The sequence below is a fragment of the Thermobia domestica genome, chromosome 9 (genome assembly GCF_964235325.1).
Source record: "Thermobia domestica chromosome 9, izTheDome1.hap1.1, whole genome shotgun sequence".
Classification (NCBI taxonomy): domain Eukaryota; kingdom Metazoa; phylum Arthropoda; class Insecta; order Zygentoma; family Lepismatidae; genus Thermobia; species Thermobia domestica.
Window position 1 is genome coordinate 20,555,074 of NC_137462.1, and position 13,700 is coordinate 20,568,773.

Here is a 13,700-nt window from a genome sequence, read left to right on the forward strand (position 1 = left end):
ATAATTATTTTAATAAAAAAACTATGAAGAAATCTTGAATAAAAGAATATAAAAATGTATTGAAAAAGATATAGTCTTCCGAATTTATTCGAACTCGGTTCTACTTGTCTTTCTTCTTTTTCTTATCTTCTTTTAATGTCGTCAAGGATAGCAACGAGATCTCTTTCGGCACTTAAGACATCCTATAAAATGGATTAGTGTTGCAGCGAAATTCAAAATGGCTCATATTGATGGTTCTGGGCATTTCTTAAGTTCTACCTGAGAGTCTGTCTTACCGAACCGGTTTGTAGATTGTCATTTGTAGTCCATAGGATTAGCATGGAGATAGATGGAATTCCGAATGTTTCGTTACAATAATATCCATTTTCAACTTGACTCTCCCCCTGTTTCCTCCACACAAAGCTCCTCATAAGAAAGAGAAACCAAACGCTTGGTGCAGCTTTATATTTCTGACGCTGATTCATCTTTTTCTCGTTTCTTTTTGTTTCATCCCTCTTTAATATTTTTCACTTCTGGATCCGAAAGGGGGGGTCCGGACCCCCCAGACCCACCCCTTGGGTACGTGCCTGACTGGTGGGAAGCATTTTCGCCGGTCTCAAGAGGTTCACCCGATACATGGCTGAATGAGCACTCTTAGGCCGGCTATACACTATAAGATAGATCCTAGGAAATCTCTTACGATTTGTACTAGAATCAAAATCTCAACGTGTATGGCATCTAATCGCATGTCATTTCCTCTGTTCTGAACGATCCTATGAGAATTCTCTTGTTTACAGCAAGCTCTATTTCGGAAAGAAATTTCGTAAGATTTCGATTGAAGCGACTTCAGGTGAGAGAATGTGAAAACAAAACAAGTGAAAACGCAACTGATGAGATATCTTCTGATCGTGCAGGTTTACTTTAGGTGTACCACTCGAAATAATTGTTGAAAAATTATAATTTGTCACTGTTTCCTAAATTATTTGCATTGACCGACATGAAAATATCTAACATAGCATAGATAAAATCCCTCAAGGGAACCATCAAAAGCAATTGTTGATAAACTACAATTCTTTTACGATTTGCGTAGAAATACGGGGTCTATATATATATATATATATATATATATATATATATATATATATATATATATATATATATATATATATATATAGTATAAAAACTATAATGCAGAAAACGCAAACTAAGTTGCGCTAGGTGGTTTCTAGAAAGTACGAATGCTATCTAACCGAGTCAGAGCAGAGCGATGCGGGGCCCGAGCGTCAGCGAGGGGGTGTGAGCGAAGGAAACAGGCGCGTCAGTGAATGTAGTGAAAATGAGTGGGTTTTGGCAATGATACGAGTTTGAATAGCACATGTGATGGTATCGTGGTAGTAGCGCCCCACTTGTAAATACACCGGTGCACCGCGGTGGTGGAAAATAGTATCATCGGTCATCTTTCATATGCACTCACTTAGGTAAATGTTTCGCAGAAAGGGTCCAGAAGTAAGCAGAAAATACAAAATTTAAAGGAGAAATGAAAGATGCAAGTACTTAGACCTAACACAATCTAACCAAATCTAACCTAATGAAATTAACTAATTTAAACTAACCTAATATTAATAGAAGTAACCGAAATTCTATCACTTTTTGAAAATTGTGTTAGATTCATATACTAATATAATCTAACGTAACATAACCGTAACTGACCTGAACCAACCTAAATTAAACTAATGTGAATAGAAACTACCGAAATTGTAACATTTCTTAGAAAAAATAGCTTGACCCTTTCTGCTAAATATTGTCTCTCAAATGATTTTACACTAGTAACCCTGCAGTTGTAAACATAAAATACAGGTGTACTACTTTGTATTTATTTATGTTGTTTGCAAAAAATTTGTTCCTTATAAATATGTCCTTCCATGCAAAGTATTAAATTTTACTTGTAAATCTTCTAAAATGTGGTGCGCCAAAAGTATACTAGCACCCTTCTGACTTTTATGTTTTTTTTCTTTTTTCTTTTTTTAAAGAGGTATCCAATTTAATAAAATAGCGCCTGATATTAATATCAGTGGGATGTGCAGTGTGGTTAGCATAGTCATTCCCTTTGTACTTTTATTAAATAGAACTATTTCACAATGTTGATAAACATCATTCGGTCAGACAGGAAAACTCTTCACATGTATGGCACAAAAAGGGTAAGATTTCCTACAAGATATTTCATAACATTTTTCCGAAGATAATTCCTAGGATTGATCTCATAGTGTATAGCGCGCCTTATTGATGACGTCACAAAGTTTCAAATTCAACGTGCTACTATCCTTGTTTTCGTTTCTCTGCTTTTGGGTGTTGTGTGTATGTAAAAAGAGGAGATTATGAATATGAAATACGTTGCAATATAATTCTTGATTTATGTTCAGTTTTTACTGGGTACAAATATAGCATAGTTCATAAGTCTTTCTCCAAACAAAAGTTTTAAGAAACGTACTACACACAAATGTTATTGCTGTCTACAATTTTAATATTTTTATTAGATCACATATTAGCTGATTGTGCTCACAATGAATACATTGGCTTTTGCAAGAATCGTACATTTTGTAAAAATAAATAAATAAATAAATAAAACACCTTCTTTTGATTTCAAATTTACATACGGAACTTGGGTTTCACTCACTTGATGATACAAAATTAAAAAAAAAGTCTTAGCTTTGTTACTTTTACCATGTACAAAAATGTTTCTCAAATTAACTTTACATTACAGGCTCCAGTTCATCTTGATTTGAATCCAAGAGTAGGTTTGGTTTAGAAGTATTTTGCGCTAATAGCGTTGTAGTGTCATTATTTCGTTGAAACCTTATCCGAAAGTATGTACGCACTTCTGCCTGTGTCTCTCACACACTCAACAACTTGCAATAAACGTTCTTCAATAATGTAACTGGAAGTGTCAGCTACCGTTCACACAATCTAAAACAATGAAAAACATTCCATTAGCATTTATCAAGGAGTAACGGGAAAACTTGCATTAGCATTTATCAAGGGTGAACGGGAAAACTTACATTAGCATTTAACAAGAAGTAACAGGAAAACTTAACATTAGCATTTATCAAGGAGTAACAGGACTTTGTGGCTACCCTGTAAAGAGCTTCGAAATAAATACATTTGATAAATAATAACTAATAACATGTATTTGAACAAACTCTACATATAAGTAGCTACTTTACTTACTTCTTGGTTAAAAAAAAAAAAAGATTTTCACGTCTCACAATTGTGTCCTTTAGGTTAAGATTACTGAAACTGAATAATGATATAATTCAATTTCTGTGCTCTCTCATGGAGAATTGAACACAATACAACGTGCATCAAAAGCACACGCGTTATCCACGAGACGAGGGGGAAACTTCCTCTTAGTCTTTCAATTGAATTAATTGTTCCACATTGTGAGAGGTTCTTGGTGTGGGTAAGGGCCATATTTATAGATAATGGCCAGTCAATATCACGCCTTGAGTGAAACTATATCTTTGTTAAAATTTCAGTCTTGAGACAACTTTTATTCATAAATCTGTTTTGAGAATTCCTTACCGAGAACGCACCTTGATCAAGACTTCTATTCCTGTTTTGTGAGCGAGATCGAAAATTTGTCTTGAGAATTTTTTGTAAATAAGGCCAAAATGTTATTTTCATTAAAACTTTCTTATGGGAAACCTATATCTCAAATTCTGGTCTAAGTAGGATTATGAAACAACAATTCACTTTTCAAGATGATCTTGAGAAAAATATTCATTAAGATGTATTCATGAATACGGCTCTACGGAACCCAATACATTTACTTTAATACTTTTTGTTTGTTCCTCAATGATTTAAACTCCGCAGTGATCCATACTGCTATGGGTCAATTTTCAGAAATCCTTGTTCCTAACTATACAGTAGCTATCTGTTGTCTGCAATGTCATAGAAAGATATAATTATATCGTTTCGCAGACTGTTTATGTTGGACAGACAGACGTCGACATGAGGGACATTTATGATGTGGACCAATAAAATATAGCTTTTTTTCTTTCGAGAGAGAATTCCAACGGCACTTGTTTTCTTGACATCTTCAAAATATTGAAAAATGTTTGGAGAATATTTTAAAAGATATTTTATAAGGATATTTGATATCAAAGTTTTATGTTTAATTTTGAATTTAATTATTAAATCGTTATTTTAATGGAAATCTCCATTCTGTGTGGTGGTGACGGATTTAAGAAGGAAAGAAAAGGAATAGAACATACACAAGGGTCTAATTTTTTACTGGTTCGGGACAATGAAACGCAAAAAGTGCGTTTTAATGTGCGATAATCTGTATACCACTTACGTTCCATCTTTTTTAGTTGCGTTGCGACCTGCAAAATTTTTCGTACACTGGTACGAAAGGAGACTCCAAACTGTAAAATGCAGAAGTTCTAAAAAATTATCTAGGTGCACAACTCTTGAAGTGCATGCGTTCTAATTACAAGAGATCTAAAATATAGCATTTATCCTCATATTTGGAGGACTTCTGAACGTTACCCAATAAAATATATAAATTTATTACTTGAAATATAATTAGAGTTACTATAAGCTTTTCCACTTCACACAGGATTGGCCTAATAAAAAATCAAGGAAGAGTAACAATAAGTAAATAAATAGTGTTTTCTAATCTCTTTCCATCCACGACTTTATTCTACGTTGGCTGATTGAAATTTGACGTCTCTTTTACCATCGACACTCCATGAGATTGGACCTATATATGGGCAAATATGTAAATAACACAATAGTTCAAAAACAAGTGTATTTATTGAAAATATGACTTGAGTTTAAGCAGAGATGCCTCTCGTTCCATAATCCGCAGTCTACCCTCATTCTCTCCCTAAACTAAAACAATCAATCCATGATCTCCGTCTCTTTGATTTCAAGTTAATTATTATTATCTCCAACATTCCTTCACCCTCTGCATACAACATTAATTAAAACGTGTCGTTCTTACCTAAAGTATGCAGTCTTTATATAATCTTTTATTTACTAACATGTATGAATAATTCAATTTTTCCCTGTGTCATAACACCCATTCTGAATAGTGTTGAATTTAGGTATGTTTAAGGATGGCTGACCTCCTAGAATATAATGCGCACTCCCTAGAATATCTATACACGTGCATTGAAATATTTTTTCTGTTTATTTTTTTTATTTATTTTTTTTTGGGAAATAAAAGAGTAAAGAAAATTAGTTCCTTCTTTTGCCCAACATATTTGTTCTAATTAACAAACCACGTTCTCGTATAAAATCGAAGTTAAATAAAAACTTCGAAATTAGCTACATACGCACACAAACGCTTTACAAAATTAGTTAGGGAGAAATGTTGGTTATTGCAACCAACTAGACAATAACATGTCGCGAGTTTCGTTGCGACAGCTTCCTGCTGCTCTATTGCAGTATAGAACAGAGCCCCCTTAAATTTTTATTGCCCACCTTTGTACAAAATCTGAATTCAATACTGATTCTGAGCATCCATAATTTCTGTAAAAACCACAAATTACATTAAGAACATTTTAGAAATAGAATGAAAATACAAGATCAAATGAAGATGCACCTACTACTACGGTGCACCTCTTATTATGTAAGCTAGGGAATTCTTTACTGGTCAACACTACCCTGAAAATATAACAATAATGACCATTTCAAGGGCCACATTCCGTACCAACTTTCGCAAAATATGTGAAGCACGGTACAACGCAAAATATGCAAAAAGCAATTATTATTGCTATGTCTATTATTATCGTGAACTAAAAACAAAATTTTGCTTTGCATGGATGCAAATCATTACTGAATGAACCTCCTAATCTCTGTTGAATTTGCATGTAAGTTGACACAATTTTATGTATGTTTATTTAATAAGAAAAAGTTTATATCACTATTTTACTTTAAAATTATCTTTCAGATCGTTGTGTATCGGAAGGCAGGACGTATGCTCATGGAGAACTACTATCTAAACCTGATCCTTGCGTTTTATGTCTTTGCTACTACGGAGACATTTTGTGTCAAGAAACAAAATGTCCACCTGTAAATGAAGGCTGCGAACGCCAAGAAAAGGAGGGATATTGCTGTGGTCCCGTTGTCTGTCGTAAGTATTTTTACTTTAATTAGGATTAGATAACATCAAACAACATGGAAAGAATTATGTATTTCTGAATAAAGTATCTTCACATTACTCCTGGAAAAGGAACGTAGTTATTAGTAAAATATGTCAGTCGCGTACGCAGAAATTTTTGTTGGTAGTGGTCTAATGTTCTTTTTTTTTTTTTTTTTTTTTTTGAGGGGGAAGGAAGGTATCCAATAGGCTAATACAAGACACCTCATCATCTATATAGTATTGAAGTGGTGTATTTTACTCCCGAAAACATGAAAAGTAATTTTTAAGTAATGCCACCTATACTCTCAGAAAAAGAAAATAGAAGTAGATTGTTTTTATAAGGAAAGAAAGAGTACAAACGAAGTGTAAGATCAAGTTTTTTTTTTGCTACGTCAATCAATTCTTTGCTAATCAAGTATTTTTTTTAAAAGAAAGTGTACAAGTATATGTTTAGGTACAAAGTTTCGGGAGGAATCCGGACTCCCTCCGTGAGTGTGTCCCTGAAATATGCCAAGAGAGTCAACACCATATAGTGATAGACTTCCTGTTTCCCGGGAACTATTGCGTAGATCTTTTGGAACTAATTTTCCGCCTACCGATCAATGAGAAACAGAACATCCCTTTTCAAAGTTTTCCCCTTAGGTTCTTTGGCACTTCTGACAATAATTTAAGCATACTGATAAAAATAATCTGTGATCTGTCTACTCCCTTAACAGAACACTACTATCATACACGATGGTGGCAAGGAAAATGGATGTACAGGAGACGAAATTTGCCGAAACCTAAAAATAATAATAACAATAATAAACGCCTTTGAAGGGAAATGGAGAGCGGGATGCATATTCAACACGTGTATTTGCATGGGATGTCAAGTTTTGCGGGATAGCTAAGAAAACAAAACAAACAAACAAACAAATAAACAAAAATGGCATTAAGTATGCAAAATTCAAACATATGAAAAATTAATTCCTGAAAATTCAGTGGTAGAGCGTTCACCTCTGGTGCTTGGGGTCCCGGGTTCGATCCCAGCCCCCGCTAAGTGAATTTTGTGGTGGACAAACACCGCGCTCGTGGGTTTTCTCGGGGTTCTCCCGTTTCCTCCCACTTTCTTCATTCCACCATTTCACTCATCTCTCATCATCACCGTCTCCTTTAGCCTAACCGGCATAACCGTGGGACGTAAAACCTAAAGATTTCATTTCATTTCATTTTCAAATATAATACATTTTATTTCATTTAAAAATCCGTTAATATTTTCCAAAGTAATAAATAAAATTCAACAAACTTACTTTCAGCTACTTTATATGCAATAGTGGATTAGAAGGTGCTCGTGGTCTCTGGTTTGATTCTTCTTGGGGGCTCTCGCCACAGATATAAACCCAAGTAGTGATTCGGATCCAATTTTAAGCAATGGCTTTCATCTCACGCAGCTTCGGTGCTGAAGAGAAACTTTTCAATTTTAGCCAAATGCTTAAGCTGTTTTGTTTTCTTCCCTACGAGATATTTGAACCGAGTTACTTTCATGCCATTATTGTGTATATCACATTTAGAAATAAGTTGTGATAACATGAATTCTGAAATGGTTTGTTTCTGATTTTCTATGATCGACTCTTAGCTGATTTCGAATTATTGCAAGAAATCGGTTAAAAAGTTTAATCACGGTTATGCATGTTTCCTATATTTTATGGAAATTAATTATACTTTGTTTTGAAACTTACAGTCCATAAGTTTTCAGAATGTTAAAAAATATTTCTCATGCTCTGTATGCTCTCTATGCTCTACGAGTAACGATATTTCTAGTATTATGCCGGAAGACATCTTCTGTGTGTTGAAAGCTCCTCGAGGGAATTGTTCTGAGGTCACCCCCAGTAATGAAAGTAAAACAAAGTTCGAGAAAAAGAGAAGAAAGTAGACCTTATGCTATGTGCTTAAGTTTTTCTTCTTTCTTTTATCTTTATGAAGAGTTAAGAGTTATCTTTTGTTTAAGGTTTCTAATATGAATATAATTATCCTATTCCAAAATTTACATTCTCTTTGTTTTTTTCAGCTACCACAGAGTCACCAACCCCAATAGACAGAATCGATATTACAACGGAGGCAGGTCCATTAGGATTCCTTCCAGCTTTAAAGCCTCATCTTGGAGTTCCAGTTCCAACGGTAGCCGAAGGGGTTATTACACCAGATCCATTCAAAGACGTGATTAAAACAGAACCAGCACCGGATTTACCATCACTAATCAATCAAATGGTACCCTTTTTGTTCAGTTCAGACAGTAATACTGCAACAACGAATAAAACGGAGATTAACTCTTCAGAGATAGTATCGGAAAATTCTTCTGAAGTTACGTCCACGGAAGCTCCTCCATTAGTAACTCAAGGACCCCAGGTGACACCAATTCCACCAGTAGAGGAAGCTTCAACTCATGAACCAGAAAAGATAACCTCTATGGAAGATGACTTTAGTTCCGAAAACCATGAAGAAGGCGTGCATGATAGTAATGAAGGCGACGATGATGATGATGATTCTGGATTTTCGTTCAACAGTGTGCTAGAACTTCTGTTTCCAAGTGGTAGTCCAACATTTGGCTCTGAGAACAAGCAACCTCCGCTTCCGTTTTCACCTCCCACAACTACCACTACAGAACCAACCACAACTACTAGAAAACCAGTAGTTGGCAGTGCTGTTTTTGTACCAAATATTCATCAGACCCTTAAAAAGCCAACATCAGCACCATCAGTTCAGCGACCACTCACAACGACAAATAAACCAGACTTAGGTCTTGTGGACAGCATTAACAGCGTTCATTTACCATTGTATGGCGACCCAGTGGCAGCTTCGGGGATGCTGAAATTAGCTGGGTGTAATATTTACGGACGCATGTACCGAGTAGGACGCATAATCTCGGAACTATCAGGCCCTTGCATGGAATGTCGGTGTACAGAAATTGGTGTACAGTGCAAACCTCTAGATTGTTGATACTTGAAGGTCTTACAACAGTTTTTCAATCCAAAGAACTTTTAACTAAGAAGTTTTATACAAAAATTTCGTTTGACATGTATGTACGATGTATCAACAGTTAAACCGAATTTTAAATGAAAAATCTCGTACCAGTATTGATCTATAGGAAGAAAATGACTAAGTTCACAACCCACCAAACAGAAGGTTTATGTTGATGACGATGCGGACATAATTACAGTATGTAATATGTCATTATAACATATTTAAGATTAAAACATCTTTTGAAGAATGGAGGCAAATTCAATATGGAGATAACTCGTAAACATAATTGTGATTAGAAACCAAATGTTATGACATAAAGAAACAATTCGAGTTTTGATAGAGTCTGAGGTTAGAATTGCAAAATAACAGTAAACGTTCGATTCAAGTTGAATTTAGCTATGAAATTTATCAACTTAAATTTGTTTGAAAATTGTAACATATTAAGAAAATTTTGTAGCGTTCAACGTATGCCTTTATCCAAAATATTGTTGAAAGTGTTAAGAGATATAACACTGTTTCAGAAATGGGAAGTATCAGTTTCGTTTACCTTCAATATATACAGAAAAGGCATTAAATTATTAGTTCATTGTGGGGTAAACATTTTGCAGAAAGCTAATTAAGTTTTTAGATCTGTAGGTAAAGAAGCCATATGGTATTTTGATCTAAATCAGATCGTATTTATCTTTCTTGTTTCGATGAAATGAAATGAAGTTTCAGTCATTTTCTAGGGAAACTGAAAATGAAATCGTCGATTTAAGCAACATATTTACTTACCAAAATACTTCGTGTGGTTTTTCCAGCTCAATGTTGGCAATACTTACAAATATGTTTCTTAGTAAGTTGGTGCACATCTGAGAAAGTTCAGAAAAGAACTACGAAATAAATATAAAACAAAAATGGTTTCAACACAACCATCTAGAGTAAATATTTGGTACGCTACTTTGTAAAAGATTTTATTTTTTTTATAGAATTTCAATGTCTATTAATCAAGTATGACTTTCAAATGTTAATTTGCACAGGAACATAGCTATCACAAATAAGGTGCAGAAAATACGAAAATTGAAGTAGAATAAATTACAATTTTTATTCTGTTTATCTAGAGAAAAATCCTCACATTCCAATGGCGTACTGTACATTTGCAAGATGGCGTTATTTGTTCTAAGGTCTTTACTAAAGATATAGTAAGGTTATTCTAAAGTCATTAACACAATCGTTTTAATAATTTATTGTATGAAAAGAAGATGCAATTTATATTCACAATACGTGGACATTGTAAAAACTGAATTACAAGTATGCTTTAGAATCATACTGATTCTGTACAGACGTTTCTTTATATATTTGAGACCTGTGTCAAAATTTTTGTTCATTTAAATTTGTATAAGAAATAATAAGAAACGCCAATAAAAGTCTTTAATATGCAGTAGTTACAACCATTTCAGTTATGAGTTGGAGAAAGAAGTAATTTTATGGTTAAAAGAAAATTTGCGAAGGAAAAAATGTTTATGTTAACCAATCACAAATGCTTTACGTGATTACGTTATAATTTGCTTATAATTTTCCTTTTCATCCAGTCATTTTACGAAGAGGCTCTTTTTTAAAAATACATTTATTTTAGGTGTATTGTGTAATTTTTAGTATTGTAACTTATTAGATAATGTAGTATATTTTTTATTTATTACAGTGTGTGTTAGATATGTATTAAGTAAGTGTACATGGACAATATTAGTAATTAATTTATGTTTTTTAAATAATGTTTTTATACAAAATACATAGAAATTGCTAAAACTTTAGATACTGATGAGTGGTGTGCATGAGTGTAGAGAGTTGTATGTTTGAGTCATACCTAGTATGTGTGAACGAGTGCTTGTGGTGAAGAGAAAGAGCAGTGTAGGTTTTGTGAGCATGTGATATGTAAGATTGTATTTTTGCTACAGATAAGTCCGTAGCATTTCTGATAATCCATTCGGCAAGTATTTTAATTTAAAAAATCTGGTCAATAATGTAATGTGTAATATTGATGAACTAAAGATTATGAGATGAGAAATTTTAAGTGCCTAAAGTTTATTTAAATATTAAATTAAGTTCATGTTTGTCAGATCATTTAAAAAGTATGTCGAAGTATATCAAAACTAAATGTAATATGGTATGCAGTAATCTTATTCTGTGATCTGTTATACAAACTTTCGTTTAATATATCATTATATGAAGAAGAATCAGCAATTTTTATTTTCAAGTGTAATGGACATGCTGAAAACTTAAATTACCAAAACTAATATATTAAAATCACTGATAATGTTCAGCTTACGTTTATACATATATCAAAAGAATATATATTGTTGTTAATATCATTATATGAAGAAGAATCAGCCATTTTTATTTTCAAGCGTAAATGGATATGCTGAAAACTTAAATTACCAAAACTAATATATTAAAATCACTGATAATGTTGATCTTACGTTTATACATATATCAAAATAACATATATAGTTGTTAATCAAAAGTATAAGATGTATATAACATCCGATACAATAGAAACATTACATTGGATATTGAAAATCATATATAATTTTCAACGGATTTTTCAGTTAAGATGTGTTGGGATCTTTTAATTACACCATGAAAACCTGAAAGCTAGAACGGAATATAAAAGTATATGAGAATTGAGGAATCAGGAACTGATGTTACGTTTTAGGCAGTAAGAATATGGTGCTAATTTTTTCCTGAAAATATATAAGGAACTGTCGCTTAAAACATGACTCTTTTAAAGGTGATATATATATCTCAGAACATAGGAACAATACAGTATCATATGTATTTTGTATCTGGACTCTCTGGTTATAAACACTAGATTCTATTATAATTTTATGGAGAAAAATTTCAGAGCTATTCTAAACGTAAATACTAATTAGAAAATTAAATTAAAAATTAGTCTGTTATTTACAGTTTGAAGTGAACATTTGATAATAAGAGAAGTTGCATAAGGAGATTATAAATGAAACATATTTTCGTCTAGAGAAGCAGTGAGAATGGAACTTATTTTTTATTAAATAAGAAATCAATATCGAATAAATCTGATTATTTGCATAATTTATATTATAATATTTATCATATTGTATTCTCGAAAATAGTATCGTAAGAACTCGCATACTGCAGGGCTGTTCAGAAGGCAAATTTGTGATGGAAAGTACGTAATCAAAATTTGAGGTGGATCTTGCAATAAAATAAAGATTTTAAAGATGTTTTAATCAAGTGCTTTCTGATAATGGTCAAAATAATTATGAATGCAAAAACTAGGTATAGCTTTTGTAGAAAGTAAGTAATGGGAATAGAGGAGAGTGAAATATATTGGAGAGGATGGACAACCTTGCATAGTGGATAATAAAATTTACCTTGTTTATATTTATAGAATAGTTTGACAATTACACTATAGTGCCCTTCTGCGGTAAAGAAAATATCCATTATTTCTAAATGACAAAAGCCTATAAATCGGTAAATTAATACATATATGATCCATCAAACAAAAGAATGAGATATATTTTCATATTATATATATGGGTATTAATGTAACATTGTGCAAAGAATTTGCTTGTATTAAATCTGCTGTGTCTATTTAATGTAAGTACTGCATACACATTACATTCCTTGATATTATATTCTTACATACGATGAAATTAGAAATTAGACTTATTTTACCAAGTACGATTGTGATTTAAGTATGTAGAAACAACTTTTGGAAAACCAATTAAAAAGATGTCTTCGAGAAATTGGAGAGATATATTTGTAAATTAACTGTGCATTGTAGTCATTATAAATAAATTTGAAACTGTAATAATAGTGTTTGAGAAACAAGTGTACATGCCTAAAAATAAATTGTTCAATATGTTAACTTATAGTTTTCTTAATTTTGTGCTATTTAATTGCTGATTTAAGTTATACAGCTTACGTAACACTTGAAATTATTAAATTATTTTCAATTTTGCATTGTAAAATGTTTTACCTCAAAATGAGAAACATTCACTACTCATGAGAAAGCATCCATATTACTTGCATGAATCAAAAATATTCCCAGTGTTCTAACACACAGTTAAATGAATTTCAAGAGATCAAGATGGTGAATTGCATACTAATTTTAATCTCTATGGGAAGTCATATTGGTCTGGGTACTCAGAAAGTATTCAAAGTGTTTTAACACAGAGTTAAAAAGAATTTCAAGAGACAAAATGGCGGAATGCATACTTACGTAATCTCTGTGGCAAGCCATATTGTTCTACCTACATGGAAAATATTCTAAGCATTTTAACACAGAGTTAAAAGAACTTCAGGCGACCAAATTGTGGAATGCACGCTAAAATGTATTACATTGTAAGTTGCACGCTGTTCAAATTGTACAAAGAAAAGGCACTTCCGCTAGTTAGAAATTAAATGAGATGATTTTTACTGCTTGTCGTCTGTGTAGGATTAGGCACGAAACGAGACAGAATTTTCGTAATGAGATTTGTGGAGAGGCAGAGCTGTTCAAATAGAGACAGATACATTTTTTAAGACGAGATATAACTTTTTCGTCACATTTTCG

At 32.7% G+C, this 13,700-nt stretch overlaps 1 protein-coding gene across 3 annotated transcripts in view; it reads left to right on the forward strand.

Annotated features, from left to right (window-relative positions):
- LOC145694447 (uncharacterized) overlaps window positions 1-13,013 on the forward strand; it is a 228,262-nt gene extending 215,249 nt beyond the window's left edge. For 2 of the 3 annotated variants that reach the window (XM_081770688.1, XM_081770689.1), the window contains exons 13-14: window positions 5,936-6,118; window positions 8,175-13,013. In XM_081770688.1, the coding sequence (XP_081626814.1) occupies window positions 5,936-6,118; window positions 8,175-9,103 (1,112 nt within the window). In that variant the 3' untranslated portion in view covers window positions 9,104-13,013. The remainder of the gene's footprint in view (window positions 1-5,935; window positions 6,119-8,174) is intronic. The other variant, XM_081770691.1, reaches the window with a different exon arrangement.
- The last annotated feature ends 687 nt before the right edge of the window (window positions 13,014-13,700 follow it).